The following is a 19,901-nucleotide window of genomic DNA, read 5'->3' as shown; positions in this document are numbered from 1 at the left end:
CTCCAGAAAATATCCGGTCTTCTGCTAACTCTCTAGGGGCATTTCTAACTCAAAAGCACTTCACTGGATTGGAGTTTCTTAAACTGCGCAGGTAGAATAAATAAAATTCCAAACCAGTATGGAGGCAGGCTTATAAATTCAGATTCTTAAGGAACACTCCTTTTCTCTACCCTGAGCCAACACCAGAAATAGATGTTTCCTTGCAGTTCCTTTAGCCAGCAGACTTTTCCTGGCACTGGAGATACAGCAGTGAACAAAAGAGGCCAAAAAAATACCTATCTTCATGCAGCCACAATGGGCAAACAGGGAGTGGTAGGAAGTGATTTTGAAGAAGTAGGTCAAGATTACATAAGGCCTTTTAACCAAGGTGACAACTGAGGACTTGGTTTTAGGTGTGATGGGAAGTCACTGGAGGGTTCTGAACTGATGAATGACATGACATGATTTACATTTTAAAAGAACACTGGCTGCTGTGTGGAAAAAGTCAGTGTGAGGGACTAAGAATGGAAGCAAGAGAAATAGTTGATAGGCTAGTATTCTACTGGGAAATTTTGGTAGCTTGTACTAAGATTGTTGTTATGTACATTGTAAGAGAGATTAGGCATATATTTTGAAGGTAGGGTTTCTAATAGGTTGGATGTAGGAAGTGAGTGGAAGAAAGGGAACAAGGATGACCCATGGGTATTTGGCCTGAACACTTGGATGAATGGTGGTACCATTTTCTGAGATGGGGCAAACTGGATGAAGAACATGTGTGGGAATAAAGAACAAGAGCTCTGTTTTGGACATGTTAAGTTTTAGATGCCAATTAGACACTCAAATGGAAATGTTATTAATGTGAATCTCAAACATAAGAGAAAAATTATGACTAGAAATATCAATTTGAAAGTCATCAGTATATAGAGGACATAAAAGCCAATCAACTGAATGAAATATCTAGAGTTGTGCTGTTTGATAGAGTAGCCACTAGTCACATGTGGCTCTTAATTTTTTTTTTTTTTTTGGCAGAGAGAGAGAGGGCGAGCGCGCGCAACCACGTGCGCACTCAAGTAGGCAGAGTGGCAGGCAGAGGGAGAGGAAGAAGCAGGCTCTCTGCTGAGCAGGGAGCCTGACATGGGGCTTAGTCCCAGGACCGTAGGATCATGACCTGAGCTAAAGGCAGCCAATTAACTGACTGAGCCACCCAGAGGCCCTTAACTTTTTAATTAATTATAATTAATAATATTAAGAATTCATTTCCTCTTTTGCACTAGCCACACTACAAGTTCTCAAGAGCCACATATGGCTAGAAGCTATTGTACTAGACAGATTAGATCTACAATATTTCCATCTTCGCAGAAAGTTCTATTAGAAGCACTCATCTAGGGGTACCTGGGTAGCTGAGTCAGTTAAGTGTCTGCTTTCAGCTCAGGTCATGATCACAGGGTTCCTGGATTGGGCCCTGCGTTGGGCTCCCTGCTCAACAAGTAGTCTGCTTCTCTGTCTCTCCCCCTGGCTCATGCTTGCTTCCTCTCTCTGTCAAATCAATCAATCAATCAAATCTTGGGATGCCTGCGTGGCTCAGTTGGATAGGTGTCTGCCTTTGGCTCGGGTCATGATCCCAAGGTCTTGAGACTGAGTCCCACATCAAGCTCTTTGCTCAGTACAGAGCCTGCTTCTGCCTGCCGCTCCCCCTGCTCTTGCCCTCTTCTGACAAATAAATACATAAAATCTTTAGGGGTGCCTGGGTGGCTCAGTGGGTTAAAGCCTCTGTCTTTGGCTCAGGTCATGATCCCAGGGTCCTGGGATCAAGCCCCGCCTTGGGCTCTTTGGTCGGCGGGAAGCCTGCTTCCTCCTCTCTCTCTCTCTGCCTACTCCTGATCTCTGTCAAATGAATAAATAAAATCTTTAAAAAAAAAAAAATCAAGTATGTTTAAAAAAAATCTTTAAAAAATAAAATCTTAAAAAAAGAAAGAAAAAGAAGTAGATCTAGAGTATAGGATAAGAGGAAAAAGGATAAAATCAGAAAGGAAGGAAGGACAAGATAGACAGAAAATAGGGAGGGAGAGAGGGAAGGGGAAAGGAAGAAAAGGTCCAAGAACTGATCTCTGGGTGGCTCAGTTGTTGGGCGTCTGCTTTCGGCTCAGGTCATGATCCCAGGGTCCTGGGATCAAGTCCCCCGCAACGGGCTCCCTGCTCTGCGGGGAGCCTGCTTCTTCCTCTCTCACTCCCCCGCTTGTGTTCCCTCTCTCGCTATGTCTCTATCAAATAAATAAATAAAATCTTAAAAAAAAAAAAAAAACTGATCTCTAGGCACTACAAATTTCAAGGATGTAAAGATGATGAGGAGACAGTAATGATGACTGAGAGTGGCCAGTGAGGTGAGAGCAAACCAGAAAAGGAGGATAATCCTGGAAGCCAAATGAGCAAAGAAAGTATTTTGAGAAGGGAATGATCAGCAGTAGGAAATATCGTTGAGAAATCAAGTAACCTGACATCTGAAAACTGATCAATGATTTGGTAAAATGGAGATCTCTGGTAACCTTGAAAAGGTTTCAGTGTCATGATGGAGCCAAAGCCCTCGTAGAGTGACTTGAGCAGGGAATGGAAAGTGAAGAAGTAAAGAAATGAACATTAGTAATATTTTCAAGGTTTTTTTTATAAGTGCGAACAAAAAAATGGGTCTATAGTTAGAGGGGTCCATGAGGACAAGTAATAGTTTGTTAAAATATCAGAAATATTACAACATACCCTACTTGAAAATTAAGCAGAGAAATTTACAGCCATTACTCAGTTGCAAAGCACACAGTCCCATAAATTCAGAATCTTTCACTAAATTTCTTTCGAAGTCTGACTAGCTGCTAATATCTCTTCCTTCTTTCTTTCTTTATATGGGCTTAGACAAGGAAACAGATGAAAGCTCGATTTTTCACTGACTTTCAAGTTCAAAACATTAATCTGTATTGGTAACTTTTATCAGACTGAGAATTTTTAAAGCTTCGGCCAGATCTGTAAAATGGATCTCACACAATCATGTACAGAGTATTAAATTATTGTCCCTTTTTATTTCTTTAATCAGAGGCAGAATTTTGGGGGCACCTGGTTGGCTCAGTCAGTAGAGTGTATGACTCTTGATCTCAGGGTCATGAGTTCAAGCCTCACATGGGGCATAAGGCTTACTTAAAAAAAAAAAAGTACAATTTTTTTCATGTAGATACAGAGACAGTCAAGCATGTCTTTCCCTGTAGTAATGTCAAACCAAATCTTTCTGTAGGTGCTGACCTAAAGAAAATTTCCCAGGTTTTCTGAATTAAAAAAAAAAAAAAAAAAGTAATAATACTAAGAGATCACCTTAGAAATTAAATGGGAGGGGGGCCTGCATTGCTCAGTCAGTTAAGTGTCTGTCTCTAGATTCCAGCTCAGGCAATCATCTCAGGGTCGTGAAATGGGGACCTGCCTCGGGCTCCACACTGACTGTAGTCTGCTTGCCCCTCCCCCTCCCCCTGCTTGCTACTACCCACGTTCGCTCTCTCTCTCTCTCTCTCTCTCGCTCTCAAATAAATAAATAAATAAATAAAATCAATCTTTAAAAAAAAGGGGGAGAAGAAAATAACTAAATAAAAATCATATATGTAGGAACATTTGAATTAAAAATAAACAATGTTTTAATTTTGTCATCTTCACATATACAAACTTTTGAATGAGCTTATAGAGAATTTAAATGTATTTTTACAAAAGAAAATCATCATAACTTTACCATTCCTAAGTTCATGGTAATAGCTGAAAATACTGTATTCTATACTGATAAACCAATAGGACAGGGTAAAGCAAAAAGGTATTATAAAAAGTTGAGCTTCCTATGTTATATATTCTCTCTGGACATGGTAAACATGTGGTATGTAATGTAAATGTAATTGAGGATAAAGAAATTGGGTTTGAAGACCTATTACTTACCATGCAAACTGTTATCAATTTCAATATTTTCAGACATTATTGAATTATTTGTGCTGTAGCTCAGACCAAGAACCATTTGAAGATCTGAGAGATTTAGTCGTGCTGTTAGTTCACCACTTCTATCCCCAACCTACAACCACAAGCATTTATATTTTAGAGTAGTATTAAAAGACAAAAAATGGTGAAGATTAGCTGAAAATGTTGTGAACCCAAAACTGAAGAAAATATAGAGAAATGAAAATTGTTATATCAGAATTAAGAGACTGAACTAAATGGTTTTTTTAATAATTGTTTTAAAGAAAATGGAAATTTCTATAAGTATGGCAATAGGAGAGCTAAATATATTGTATCAATTCATTCTCTAAATATTAGTTGCTTTTTAACTTCTACAATCGTATTTAATAATAATGTAAGTTATTCTGTGACAGACTGACTTGGCATCGCATGATTAAAATTTCCTAACTTTGTTTCCATTCCATAGTAATAGTTAATATATATTAAACTAGCACTAGACATTACACTGGGCAGTTTTATATACACTATCTCTAATTCTTACAATGATCTGCAAGGTAGATATTATCTGTCCCATTTTATAAATGAGAGAAATGAGACTCAGAAAAGGTTTCCAATCTCAAATAGCCAGAAAGTGACAGAACTGCAACAGGAAACAATCCATGATTGTTTACCATGCTACTTTTCCATGTAGAGATGGGAGGCATATTTTAGTAATCTTTCCATTCTGCCATGCTTGGCCTTACCTTCCTGTCTTCCTACATCAAGGCCAATGAAAACAGACCTCTGATTTGTATCTCAAAATGCTTTGTGCAGTTCTTATGCCAAGGGAATAACATAGTTACATTTATTACTAGGTCACATAGGAGCAATCTAGAGAAATAACAGGGCTTCCCCCAACCCTGCTAATTTGTGAACCATAACAGCACAGATAGCAGTGTTTTAGTTTCATACCTCTCTTGAAATTTCCAAGTGCTTTTCAGCAAAATGCATCGCTTGATCATGATTCCCTAGAGCAGTGTATGCATTTCCTAAGCTCCAACATGCTCTTCCCTCACCAATTCTACAAAACAATTCAAAGGTAACATGCAGTTATCTGAAAGAGAGCTGTGTGTGGAATAAAAGCTATCTAGAAGTAATTAAAGGTATAAATATGCTTTGGATTTATTTGGTCTTTCATAAAGGAACATACTATCTTAACATTAGAGACTTATTAGAATACCTAGATAATACTGAACTCAGAGTCAGGTATTAAAATGGGAAACATTTTTTTAAAACATACAATTTATTATGAAATAATAAAATCTCTTGGATAGGTCCTTCTAAACGACTCCATTTTCTTTTCATGATAGCCTAGGTAATCATTCAGTCCATGTTTGAATACTACTGGGGAGAGAGAACTCACTAGAAGTAGCATACTTTACTTTGAACAACTACAGAGAAATTCTTCATAATGAAGTAAAAATCTGTCTCCTAAAGCAAACATTACAGACTAAATGCCTGTAGAAATACACTGCTTTTTCATACAGTTTTTTTTTTTAAAATAGCCATCAACATTTAAAAATCAGAAGATTTATATAAAACTCAGGACTTCCAGCTTCTCTTTAAAAAAGAGGAATATTTGGACATCATAGATCCTCGGCCCTGCCTAGCAAAATGAGCTGGAGCTGAGGAGCTTTACATTGGCCCTTATCTGTAAGTTGACCACAATTCCCACACTGATCTAATCAGGAGGACCTTTGTAGGCAATTGAGTTTGTGACCTCTTTACTGTCTTGGTTCAAGGCTATATGGAGCACTCTCATCTTATAAGACATGCTAGTCCTTCAAACAGTAATATAGAGAGGAGGTGACTAAAACAGAAGAAATTCCTTGATTAAAAATTTCGAAGAAAACAAAGGAAACAAAAACAAAGGAAAAACTCTAGGGGTTCAATAATGCATCTATATTTTAATTATAGTAAAAAAGTGTGTAACTTACCTATCATTTAGCTCTTGAGCAATTGCTAAGTGCTTCAGATGATAATCAATGGCCTTTTCGTAGTCTTGAAGCAAAGTATATGTGTTTCCAAGACTATAACAAGACTGTGCCTCGACAGCTCTGTCTTTAAGCTGTCGAGCCAATAGTAGTGTCTTTCTAAAAAAAGAAATTAGTTCTCACACAATGATCATTTTTATTTTTGGCTATAATACTTGTAAATTATTGTACAAAAAATTGTAAAATAAATTGTAAAATAAAACTCTTTTTCCTTCTGCCTTTACAATACATCTATTTTAGAGTTTAATATCCCACACTTTCTCCACTACTTTTAGACAAAATGAAAAGATGTCTTGGAAACACAAAAACCAAATCCAGATTCTAAGAATAAATTTGAGAGTCCTATTAATTCTTCAGAGAAAAGGAATATTGAAATATGAAATTAAGTACCCCTAAAGATTATATAATATAGTTTTTTTTAACATTTAAAAAAAACTGTCCCAGTTGTAGGGGCAAAAAAAGAATTTTTGTCCACATAACCTCACTTTGCAATCATACTGTTGTCTTTGCATTTTGTCAAAACTTAAAATACTTGGTTAAAATTCTAATGTATAGGTTATTAGTCACTGATTTCTGAAAAATATTAAATACCATATTTAAATATTAACCAAATTCTACCTATACTCATTGAATCATCAATGAGAAGCTAGTGTAGCAGCTAAGAGTGTGGATCCTAGAGCCAGACTGGGTTCAAATCCCAAGTTTGCCAATTATTAGCTCTACAATGGGGCAAGTCTCTCAACCTCTCTCCATTTCTTCATATGTTAAATGGAGAAAATACCTCACAGGGTTTTGCGAAGATTTAATGAATTAGTACATACAAAGTGCTTAGAATAGCATCTTGTTCACAGTAGATGCTAATAAATGTTAATACTGTTTTTATTCTTATCATCAGCACTTAATCCTACAGATGCTTAAGATCCAGTAACTTAAATGACTCCTATAATTTCTGCCAAATACTATAAATACTTCATATGATTTATAATATGAAAAATAAGTAAATGATAATATGATAGGTTTAAGCAAACAAAGCTGAAATTATATACTTAATGATGATACCTTCAAAGCTGTTACTTTGGGAGGCTACACACTTACTCTAACATTGCCTACTCTCAAACATTTTTGGAAGACTTCTGGATTTGCTTTCAGATCATGGGCTATCTTTCTGTAACACCATTTTTCTTTGAGGGTATAGTTAATTTGTAAATGTTCAGAAGTCCTTCTGGAACCAAATTCAATTGCTAAAGTAGGTTTACCAAAATACTGCTTTCTATCCTGAAGGATATAAATTTTAAAATATTAAGGCAGGGGCACCTGGGTGGCTCAGTCAGTTAAGTGTCTGCCTTTGGCTCAGGTTGTAATCCTGGGGTCCTGGGATCGAGTCCCACATCCAGCTCCCTGCTCTGGGGAGCCTGCTTCTCCCTCTGCCTCTCTCAGTCTCTCATGAATAAATAAAATGAAAAAAAAATCTTTAAAATGTTAAGACATTCCTCTTGTGTGGTCCTGAAAACAATTCTAAAGGAGAGTTCTGAGTTCTAGCCTACTTATGGAGAGGGCATTGGGAAGAAGTTTCATTACTTTATACCCATGTATAAAGTCAAGTCGAGTCAAATAGCCACCATCCTCTTTATTACAGAACTTTTCAGTATTTAATACAAGTAGATCATTTATTAACTAAGACATTTCTATGTCTTTTGCTTTAAAATATAAGAAACTTTTCTATTTAAAAATCAAAATATATACTCCTTATATAGTAATTTATTTGGGAGGGCATTTCATATTTAACTAACCAACCAACAAATATTAACCACTGGTCAATGTTTAGGATGGATGACATTCTAGTTTTTTAGATGGACCTAAAAGCAATTTTATGTTTTTTGTTTTTTTTTTTAAGATGACAAACTATCCAAAATCACATTGGATTCTTTAACAATATAATACAAATCAATCACTGTATCTGTGGTTCAAACTAGCTTCTGCCTAAGGCCTGCATGGGTCTTCAATCTCCACTAATTAGAGAAAATTCCAAACTAGAAAGCATGGACTGGACAATCTCAAAGAGTCTATACTTTGCTATACCTACGTTTCCAGTCTATTGATAGATCAGAAAGACTCTGCACAGAAGAAGCTGGGTTTGTCAACTCCTCAGGTAAGTGAATGGGGCCTGAGCTTACAGTGAGGATCAAAGATGGATAGAGGAGAGTGGGAGAACTGCTCAACAAGGGGGTGCGATGGTGGGGGAAAAAAATTCAGTGATCACTGGAGAAAACTAGGGCATATTTTTGTTAACAGGCTTTCTTGTGGCTTTTCTTCAAAACACATAATTGGGTTAAAAAAAAAAAGAAAAGACCAAAAACAAATAAATATATACACCACACATGCTAAACAGGTTTAAAAGACTTTAAAAGTTCAGAATTTCATTTAAAAACAATTAGTTTTAAAGATAAAAACTAACAAAAATATAAAGGAGTCATAGCACTACCACTAAAGCTAAGGTACCAGGTCCTATGCGAATTAAGTGCTGAATTTATTCTTTTATTCAATCCTCACAATAATACCAAAAGCATGGAATTGGCATTATCTGTTACAGTGAAGAAACTGAGGCTTAGAAGCACAAGGTCCTGCTGCTAATAATGTGCAAAAAGCAGGTTTTAAACCCAGAGCCTATCATTTAATAGGACTGCGTAACTACTCATTTTACATTTATCTACAGAAATAATAGACTAACTTGTAGTATTCAGAGGCAGTTTCAAATTCACCAAGAAATATATATGCATTTCCCAGGTTGCTATATGCTCTTCTTTCAGCTGCTTTATCTCCAAATTCTTTTGCAATAAGGAGACGCTGAAACAGAAAATTCTAATTAGATATAGCTATAATACAACCAGAGAATAATCTAATCACTGTTTAAAACACTGATGGAGAAAATGATCTGGCTCCAAAGCCTTACACTGTACCTGCTCATGAGCTATAACCGCATCCCTGAAGTTACCAAGGAGGTAATGTGTGTTTCCAAGATTTCCAAAGGCACGTCCTTGGGCTGCTCGATCACCCAAAGCAGTCACTAGTGATAGGTTTTCTCTAAATAAAAAAAGTTGTGAAAAAATAAGTTTGGGAAAAAAATGTATTGATTTGATTTACAAATCAAATTCTTTTTATCAAAAAAATTTTAAAGGTGCTGCCTGGGTGGCTCAGTGGGTTAAGCCTCTGCCTTCAGCTCAGGTCCTGATCTCAAGTCCCAGTTCAGGCTCTCCGCTAGGCAGGGAGCCTGCTTCCTCCTCCTCCTCTCTCTCTCTACTTGTGATCTCTCTCTCTGTCAAATAAATAAAATCTTAAAAAAAAAAAATTTAAATAAGCTTAGAGCCATAAAGTACCACATTTTAAAGCTCCATCTATGAAAAGGGTGCCTGCGGGACTCTGGGTCGAGTGTCTCACTCTTGATTTCAGCTCATATCATGATCTCAGGGTCGTGAGACTGGGCCCCATGTCAGACTCTGTGCTCAGCAGAAGTCTGTTTGAGATTCTCTCTCCCTCTGGCCCTTCCCCAGCCATCCCCCCCAGAACCAGCTGCCCTGGCTCATGTGTACACTCTAAGTAAATAAATAAAATCTTAAAAAAAAAAAAAAAAGATATACCTAAGATGGAGGGTGATTATAGTAAATAACCAGGAATACTTTACTTTACTGAAGCATTCAGGCAGGTTTCTGTCCAAAGTCAAGAAGAGGGTCAATCTTGGAACCCTTACAGCTAAGAAGTTTTATGAAAATCTGCTAGTAAGAGACTAAATCTACTCCACATAATTTAGGCTATTGATTTAGATATTTCTTGTTTTTGCCACTAAGTGGCACTGGTTAACAGTTTAAAGGAAACCTTTCCTGGGGAGGGGATTACTACTGAACTAAAACTATAACAGCAGCAATCTGATGGTTTATTTTTACTTGCTAGTCCATAACTCTAAAACTTTTACCAAACTTAAGAATGTATTACTGGATAAAGATCATAGAGCAGATCTGTGGCTTAGCCATATGACTGAATCAGTGCTACTTACTCATAATAATCCACAGCTGCCTGGAGGGCGTTTCTCACTTCTTCTGGAAATTCTCCTATGTCCTGAGGACCAGGGCAGCCAAAACTTTTCCCTTTGGCGTGATACACATTTCCAAGATTGTAAAGTGCTCTTGCTTCTCCCACCTAGATGAAGATATCAGCAGAATTTACATTTTGAAATCAGAAGCCAGGTATTCTAATGCTGATCACATATTTATTTATAATATCCTTGATGGTCAAGAAAAAGAAATGTTTACACTGGCCATCCACAAAGAACTAAACAAATGATTACTTATGAAAGAAGAATGTGTTATCTTCTTTTTCTCTATTTTAAATTTTTTATTTTTTTCTTTTACTTTTTCTAGAAAATTTTTTGGTATTAACTTCTAGTAAACTACAGAGTAATTAAATAGGATTTAAAACACAAAGCAATTTCAATGAAAACATTTGGCCTGCCATCTAATGTTCCTTATTACCTTGTCATTAAGCTCTCTAGAAATATCTAGATGTCGCTGACAACAAACTACAGCTTCATCAAAATTCCCAAGAACTTTTAAGGTGTTTCCCAGATTACCACTAGCTTTGGCTTCCCCCAGCTGGTCTCCAATAGTCCTGGAAGAAAAAAGAAAAGAAAAAAAAAAAAAAAAAAAAAAAAAAGCAAGTGGTGTTAAAAATAAAAGCAGTCAGAGTACAGTTTTTCCCAGAAGACAACTGACATGCTTTAGGTAGGAAGGACCCATTAGCCCTGAAACTTACTTTAAATAAAAATTTTAAAACTGACATTTCCGTATTTAAATCTAATTAATTTTCATTCATTTAATTAAACCCTAGGATGATTTCACTACTATTAGTTCATTTAATTAAACTGTGATCAGCCTAAAGATTAGTTTTAGAATTCAATGCTACTGAATTAGAACTCACTAGAATGCATTAAGTTCGTTTTTTTAATTGAATGAAAAAAAAATTTTTTTAAAGATTTTTATTTATTTATTTGACAGAGATCACAAGTAGGCAGAGAAGTAGGCAGAGAGAGAGAGAGGAGGAAACAGGCTTCCTGCTGAGCAGAGAGCCCGATGTGGGCCTTGATCCCAGGACCCTGAGATCATGACCTGAGCGAAAGCAGAGGCTTTAACCCACTGAGCCACCCAGGTGCCCCTGAATGAAAAAAATTTTTTAAGGGACACTTAGGGAGAAAGAGTATTAAAAAGCTTAAATTACCTTGCAAGAGTTAAATCATGATGATGATATTCTAATGCTTTGGCATAATCATGCAAATAGAAATAAGCATTGCCCAGCTGGCTGTAAATGGCACTAAGTGTTTTTAGGTCTTCAGTTCCAACTTGAACTGCAGCTTCAAAGAATGACACACCAGCACGGCAGTCTCCAGATTTACACAGACGTTCCCCTTCCAAGGCCAGTTCTAGGCAAGAAGCTTCCATTCTATAAAATTATATAGGACAGACATTTACAACATTACATTACAACTACACTAAAGTATTTTTAACTTCAGGTAATATAATTTTCATGTTGACTGTTGCTACTCTTGCTCAGAAAAGCTGCCTCTATAATTGAAGTAGATATACATTATTGATAAAACAGTCAACTATTATTTATAGCATGAGCTAAGTTGCCGAATCAAATATCTCTGAGCCTCAGAAGTCTTTTATAAAGCATAGCTAAATATCACTATATGGAGTCCATCTTAAAATGGCCTATCCAGAGCAACCCACTTTACCAATGAGAGAACCTAAAGTAGTGCTTCCTAAAGTATTCTGATTTGTGGCAATCTCACAGACTTCCTGAGAGTTTGGGGAGAAAACAGGTACCTGGGGAAGGTGAAGGCCTATAATTAATACCCTTCTCAGTCCGTATATCAAAGTGATCTACTCACCTGTCCATCAACCCCTCCTACTACCATCTATACCTCTTTCTCTGTCCCATACACTCATACAGACACATGCTCCTTCCTGTTCTCACCACATGATCATCTATACCTCAGAAAAAAAGAGCAGAATATTTTGATATATCAGGCACACTTCCATAAAAGAACTACGTGTCAAGAAACTTTACGTTAGAAAGCAGTAATTAAAGATTTGCATTAATTCTAATAGTCAAAGTCTGTCACTGGATTTTTAAAAGCCAGAAGAATGACGTTACTGTAAATCTATGTAGGAGAAAAAGTACTGATAATTCAGGTTCTAATCCTAGACTTTAGTAGGTGCCTTTCACCAAAGTTGCTACTGTGTTTTCTTCAACATTTTTATGATTTCTGCCATGTCTGTGTATTACCTAATCATTCATTTAAATGTGTTTCTATAATTTGGCAAAGCTCTTTGAAACTGGCATATGTCCTTAAAAAAACAACTCTAGCTTCATCCAAAGTACTATCCATGGAACTGTGAATTTGATGTGATACTTATGTTTATTTATGAATGTACATTAAGACAAATATGTATAAGTAAAATACAAAAGTAAAATTACCTTATGTAATGTGACTAGTACACATATCACCCTTTAGAAAACCCTGATTGAACTCATCAAGCATTTTCATTTTGTGAGCAACACGAAATTACTCCTTATCAGAATTAGCTTTGAGCAATTCTAACAGAGCAGTGATTTTTAACCCTGGCTGCACAACAACAGAGCTCATGTAGACTGTTTTTTTAAACTCTCAGTGTGGGGCACCTGGGTTGTGCAGTTGGTTGAGCGTCCAACTCTTGGTTTCACCTCAGGTGATGATCCCAGTGTCATGAGATCAAGCCCCATGTCACGCTCTACGCTCAGCATGGGGTCTGCTTAAGACTCACTCTCTCTCTGCCTCTGCCCTTCTCATCCTCCACCACATACTCTCTCTATATAATAAATAAATCAGTCTTTAAAAATAAATAAATAAAACTCTCAATGCTAGGTCCCACTCTCTGAGAATGATAGCTGGCTTGCAGTATTTTTTAAAATACCCCTGAGGAATTCCAATGTACAAGCCAGAGTTGATAATCACTGGTTTAACAAGAAATGTAAATTAAACCATCACTCACCCTAAATTTATTCAAACACAATTATACTTTAGCATTTCTAGTAGCAGGTCAATTAACACTTTTCTTCAGATGCTGTTTTTTGTCTGTAACATGCCAAGGTTCCTTAAAGCCATAAATTAAAATGGAATTGCAAAAGTAGAAAAGAAATCTGATAAGCCTAAGAGAAAAGTCTGGACTAAGATTAACAGAGCCAACTGCAAAGGTGCAAAGCAGACTTTTAGTTCAGGATAAACAGATTTATGTAGTCGTCTCGGATAGGTAATTTTCAAGTTTTATATGCAGGTGTCTTTTTTTTTTTTTAAATAATTCAAGTAATTTAGCCAAAGGATACTGTCTATTCACAGTCAGACTAGTGATTTCACCCTCACTTTATGGATCTAGACAAAATAATGCAAGTAAACCTCTACTTGACATTTTGCTTCAACATCACATCAAGTCAACTAGATATAAAGGAAGATCTTAAGTACTTGGAAAATTAATTGGTTAAATCAGAAAATGTAAATTGCTATTTATATTTCTTCATGTCATTTCAAATTAATAAAACTAATTTTTGTCTTTCACAAGTAAAAACTGCCCTTGAGAACTGTATTTCTGAGGGATGCCTGGGTGGCTCAGTTGTTAAGCCTCTGCCTTTAGATCGGGTCGTGATCCCAGGGTCCTGGGATTGAGCTCTGCACTGGGTTTCCTGCTTTGCAGGAAGCCTGTTCTCTCTCTTCTACTCCCCTTGCTTGTGTTCCCTCTTTTGCTGTGTCTGTCAAAATAATAAATGAAATCTTAAAAAAAAAAAAAAAAAAAGTATTTCTGAACATTAGAGACTTCATGAAGAAAAAAATTATTTTTGTTTAAGGTTTTACAAGGTTACCAGTATATTCTGTGTGTGAAGAGAAACGAGGTAGTAAAAGACTACTATGTAAAAATATGATTTTATTAAAGGGTTCTTCTGCTAGATGAGCTACTGAAATGAAGTGTCTATTTGTCTGAATACCGAAACCACTGCACTTTCAAGAATTACCATAGGAAAAAACTTGGGAAGTATATTTTTACATAAAAAATACATTACTTTTTCTATTAATTTTTTTAAAAGATTTTACTTATTTATTTGAATGAGAGAGAGCAAGAGTGTGTGTGCATGAGTATAAGCAGATGGAGGCAGTGGGAGAAGCAAATTCTCCACTAAGCAGGAAGCCTGATGCAGGGGTTTGATCCTGGAAGCCTGGGATCATGACCTGAGCCGAAGGCAGACGCTTAACCAACTGAGCCACCCAGGTGCCCCTCTATTAAAAATTTTTAATTTAAGCATGATTCCAATTATGTAAATTACACATTGAGCAATTTCACTGCTAGGAATTGATATTAAAGCTATAGCGACACAAATTAAAAAAAATATGTGAAAGGAGATGTTCATAGCAGTTAAAAACCTCACACAATTAAATGTCCATCAACATAGCATTAGTTAAAAGAAAATTACATTCCATGGTAAAATGGAATACTAATGATGATATTCACTGAGGGAGAGAGAGAGAAATAGTTACACACAGCAGCACCATCTGTTCAGGATGGGTAGGTGGCTGGCCAGCAAATCAGAGATAAGGCAGAACTGGCTATTCAGATATAAGACATGTAAAAACTGGAAATTTACAACATGTGTGCTATATCCATATAAACCAGAGAAATGTCTTCTTCAAATAAGTATCTTCACCACAAATATATGACTTTCTGGATTTAAACTCACACATTATACTGGAACCATCAAACCCAATAATGTTGCATTTAATTTTAATTTAGCTATAGACTAATGGTATCATAAGAGCTACAAATTTTTAAAAAGGCATTTTATTATTATTTTTTAAAGATTTTATTTGACAGAGAGAGAGAGAAAGTGAGGGGTAGCAGGATAGGGAGAAGCAGGCTACCTGCTGAGCCAGGAACCCAATGCAGGGCTGCATCTGAGGACCCTGAGATCATGACCTGAGCTGAAGGCAGAGGCCCAACAGACTGAGCCACCCAGGCACCCCCTTAAAAAGACATTTTAGGGGGCGCCTGGGTGGCTCAGTGGGTTAAGCCACTGCCTTCGGCTCAGGTCATGATCTCAGAGTCCTGGGATCGAGCCCCGCGTCGGGCTCTCTGCTCTCTAGGGGAGCCTGCTTCCTCCTCTCTCTCTGCCTGCCTCTCTGCCTGCTTGTGATCTCTCTGTCAAATAAATAAATAAAATCTTAAAAAAAAAAAAAAAGACATTTTAGATAATTTTCATTAGAAAGAGTGACAACAAACTGGAACACTGCTGGCTACTCAGCTGTCTCTGAAGTCTATGAAGTAAGAATGCTCTGTAAGGGAAACTACCTTAGAAAAGTTATTTCAGTAACTAATTTCCAAAATAAAGTCCCAAACTCTCTAGTTTATGATTAATTATAAGAATATTGTGGCTCTGGTATAGGTTTATTAGAAAATAAGTCAATATTCTGGCAAAATCTCCAACACCTTAATCAAATATATCTAATTACAAAGTAGTCAAGGCAGGTTGGTTTATAAATTTTTTAGAAGATCATTAAATAGTAAGAGAGAAAGTAATTTCATATCCTCTTTGTCTCTATGAGAGAATAGAATTACTTAATTAGTTTACCAGCTGGGTTGGAAACAAAGAACATACACAGAGTGGAAGACAAACTGGGAAAATACCTCCATTAACATACGTCCAACATACAATGTTTCTTTTATTCTTTCTAATGCCCTATCTAGTTGTACAATCAAAGAAAGTACATTCCTAGTAACTATAAATAAACACAGTACTATTATCCTTAATTGAAATGTTTTTGTTTTGCTAATAGACCATTATAGCTATAATTCCTTATTTTTGCACAAAACTCATGTCATTTCAATTTGATTTTTATATTTTTTTATTATTTTTTAAAAGATTTTATTTATTTGATAGAAAGAGAGACAGTGAAAGAGGAAACACAAGCAGGGGGAGTGAGAGAGGGAGAAGCAAGCCTCCTGCCAAGCGAGGAGCCTGATGTGGGGCTCGATCCCAGAACCCTGGGATCACCACCTGAGTAAAAGACAGTGCTCAACAACTGAGCCACTCAGGAGCCCCTGATTTTTATATTTTATTATTATTTACTTTTCTTCCACACTAGATTTTTTTTTCTTTACCTTAATTTTGGTTTCTTGTGTTCATAGTATACCAATGAAAGCAAAAGATTAAAAACTCAATGCTGTATCATTTTAAAAGATTTAATAGAGATTTTGTTCAAATCAGATCTTCCCTTCAAAAGGTTTACATACTATTTAAGAATAATTGTTGGGATTGAGGACTCAAGATTCAAAAAAAGAGTGCTCTCCATCTTCTCCATTGTGCTGTCTTCTATGGCTGTCAAATCTTTTTACCGACCTTAACTCCCTCTACCTTCTATGGGTTCTAATTGAGCATGGATCTTTTCCACTATTAATCCTACCCCACCACAAACAATTTTCATCCATTCAATTTACCATATATACCTAGTTATTCTAGTTTACTTTGTGGAAGAGAATAGTGTAAATTTATCTTGATTTAGATTTGAATTTTGATTGGTTTAAATTAAAACTTAGTTTAAATTTAAATTTAAATTAAATTCAATTAAAAAATTTAAACTAAAACTTAGTTTTAAAAGTGATTTTTTATTAAATATAAAATTTAACTCTCAAAATAACCCTCTGAGATAGGTATTATTACAGAAGAGGACAATGATGCTCAGACAGGTTGAATGACCTATTAATAAGATTGTGGGAATGCAAGGCTGAGAAATGAAACCCATTCTTTGTCTCCAAACCCAATACTATTTCCACCATTCACATTACCTCAAACTATTCTTGAGGAAAGAATATTAACAACTACATTTACCTAGCAAAACTGAAGAATTCAACACCAAAATTGGATTCCTTTACAACTTGTGTGCAATGGTCAATTTTTACAATATGGAAGTACTGAAGTGTTTATTATTCATAGTAACAAGTATGAAAAAAAATTTTCTTCAAAGAAATACAAAACTAAAGAAACTTGCTTGATAATGCTCCTGATAGATCCATCTTTCAACATCAACATTACCAATATATAATACTCTCAGTATATTTCATCTCTACTTCCATCCTTACTCTCCAACCGCAGATTCTTTTGAAGTACATTCCAGAAAGCATATTTCACTTGTAAATATTTTAGTATATATCTCTAAAAGAGATTAATTTTCAAAAAAATTTAATACTATTATCATGCCTAAAAGTTAATGATAATTACTTTAAAATCAATCATACACTGTTTTAAAGTTTAGAAACTAATTTCATTTTACTATCAGTCTCCATTTCTACCTTCACAAGTAGGTCACAAAATACTTCATAAATCATTATATCATCTCTCAGGAGGTTCCTCAGTGTCTGTTGAAATGGAAAAATCATTCCATTTCAAAATTACAAACTCATGCTACAGAAACTCCTCCAGGGATGGATGAGGACTGCCACAATGAAAGAACCATATGGATAACACATTACATGCTACCTGTTTACCAGAGCAGAATAGTAATTTATACTAGGCCACAACTCCTAATGTAAAGGACACAAAGCATTACCTGCAATTATATAACAATCCAGTTAATATACAGAATTCTGATCTTAGAGCACTGTTGAAGCCAGAGCTTTGTTTGGCATATTCTTACTAAAAATAGTTACAGAATTTAAAGTTTCTTTTGGTGAAGTCCTACACCAATATATAACCATGTTCACCCTATAATGGAAAAAGGACAAATCTAAGACATTCCTATAGGCAGAGGTATAATCTACTCCTCCTTACCTGCTGCTCTTACAGCATTAAAAAGTATACCACCCTTGAAAATGTTGAGTAAGACAGATAAAAATCTTACTTACTAGATTCACCTGATAGTTATGTCCAGTGGAATTCAATGGACATTCCATCAAACATGCACTATGAGTCATACAACATGCTAGGCATCATGGCTGCCCTAAGGAAGTTAATGGTCAAAGAAGGGAGTGGTCAAGGAGGAGACAAACATATAAACAGATACAGTGAATTTTAATATAGTTGAGACAAAGAAAGAAATATGCAAAGAATATTATGTGAGCACAGGGAGGGTACATAGTAAACTATACTGTTTAGAAATGGTTTCCAGGAGTAGATAATTCAAGTCATAGGGTGCAGCATGAGCAAAGGCACAGAGACATGGAACAGCAAGACATGTACAGAACTCAGAGGGAAAGGTGAGGAGTGGAGAAAGTAAGGACAAAGGAATACACAGAGGCTAGAAAACAGAAAATCTTGTATACTGGTTTAAGCCTGGGTCTGCCCTACAGATTTCAAGGAGCCACCATGGTGATAAAGCCGAATTTGCACAGTCAGCTCTGTGTTTTTAGACTGAGCCCTCTAGCAGCAAATTAAAAAGATGGATTCTAAAAGTAAGAATGGAGAATAGAGGGAATCTGGAGGGAGGATAATGTGGGCCTAAACTATTGCAGTGATAGGGAGGATCCAGATGGGTAGCTCAATCTGGATCAACATTTAGGAGGTAAAACTGGCATGACTTCACACTGGCTACAGAGAGTAAAAAGAGAAAAAAAGCATGTAAGATAACTCCCAGGTTTTTGGAACTATGCCCAAAGGGGTAGAGGACATTTCATTTATTAAAAGCTCTTTTTAATTATGCCAAATGTCCTCCCTTTCTTTTATTCAAAACTTTAAAAAATTTTAAAAAAGATTTTATTTATTTATTTGAGAGAGAGAGAGAGAGAGAAAGTACAAGCAGGGGGAGCAGCAGGCAGAGGGAGAGAGAGAAGCAGGCTCCATGTTGAGCAAGGAGCCCGATGTGGGACTTGATCCCAGGACCCTGGGATCATGACCTGAGCAAAGGCAGCTGTTAAACCAACTGAGCTACTCAGGCACTCCTAAAACTTCCTTTTCTAAAAATAGAAATACCGGGGCACCTGGGTGGCTCAGTGGGTTAAAGCCTCTGCCTTCGGCTCAGGTCATGATCCCAGGGTCCTGGGATCGAGCCCCACATCGGGCTCTCTGCTTAGCAGGGAGCCTGCTTCCTCCCCGCTCTCTCTCTCTGCCTGCCTCTCTGCCTACTTGTGATCTCTGTCAAATAAATAAATAAAATCTTAAAAAAAAAAAAAATAAAAATAGAAATACCCTCATCTTACCTATATAAACTTCTGTGGCGGCACCTTGCCCTAACATGAATCATGTTAGATCACAAATCTATTTCCTAAACATGTGTTAAGATCTAAGATTTGGTAACCAACAACTTCAACTTCCTAGAAATGCTGAATACTACCCATTGCTACAAGTTCTGATGTTTATTTAATACTAATATAACAGGTTTTTTTTTTTTAAGATTATTTATTTATTTATTTGACAGAGAGAGAGAGACAGGGAGAGAAGAAACACAAGCAGGGGGAGTGGGAGAGAGAGAAACAGGCTTCCAGCTGAGCAAAGAGCCTGAAGCGGGGCTCGATCCTAGGTTCCCAGGATCGTGACCTGAGGGGGAAGGCAGCCGCTTAACAACTGAGCCACCCAGGCACCCCAACTTGTAACAGTTTTGACAAAGAATCTATTAGTATCCTAATCACCTTACTAATAATTACATGCCTTTCATTCAATATTTGTTCATTTTATTGTTAGTGCAATGATCAGAACTTCTAGAATAAATGTTAAATAATGATGCAGAAATCACTGCTTTGTTCCTAAATGTATCTAAAATGTCATTAATATTTTATCACTAAATACTAAACTGGCTATTTATCATGTTTAGAAAGCACCCACCCATTTCAATGTTACTGGCTTTCTAAAAAGCTCATT

General features: G+C 36.3%; 1 protein-coding gene across 2 annotated transcripts in view; it reads right to left on the bottom strand.

Annotated features, from left to right (window-relative positions):
• The window catches only part of LOC111143005 (G protein signaling modulator 2), a 66,828-nt gene that overhangs the window by 34,117 nt on the left and 12,810 nt on the right, over positions 1 to 19,901 (bottom strand). For both annotated transcript variants that reach the window (XM_022496397.1, XM_022496398.1), the window contains exons 3-10: positions 11,247 to 11,468; positions 10,505 to 10,640; positions 10,030 to 10,172; positions 8,939 to 9,062; positions 8,710 to 8,825; positions 5,925 to 6,080; positions 4,900 to 5,008; positions 3,934 to 4,063 (exon numbers count right to left, since the gene is read on the bottom strand). In XM_022496397.1, coding sequence (XP_022352105.1) covers positions 3,934 to 4,063; positions 4,900 to 5,008; positions 5,925 to 6,080; positions 8,710 to 8,825; positions 8,939 to 9,062; positions 10,030 to 10,172; positions 10,505 to 10,640; positions 11,247 to 11,468 — 1,136 coding nt within the window. The remainder of the gene's footprint in view (positions 1 to 3,933; positions 4,064 to 4,899; positions 5,009 to 5,924; positions 6,081 to 8,709; positions 8,826 to 8,938; positions 9,063 to 10,029; positions 10,173 to 10,504; positions 10,641 to 11,246; positions 11,469 to 19,901) is intronic.

This window comes from Enhydra lutris, unplaced genomic scaffold (assembly GCF_002288905.1).
Source record: "Enhydra lutris kenyoni isolate GAN:26980312 unplaced genomic scaffold, ASM228890v2 scaffoldscaffold9, whole genome shotgun sequence".
Lineage (NCBI taxonomy): Eukaryota > Metazoa > Chordata > Mammalia > Carnivora > Mustelidae > Enhydra > Enhydra lutris.
The sequence above is the reverse complement of the archived record's forward strand: the minus strand, read 5'-3'. Positions and strand labels throughout refer to the sequence as shown.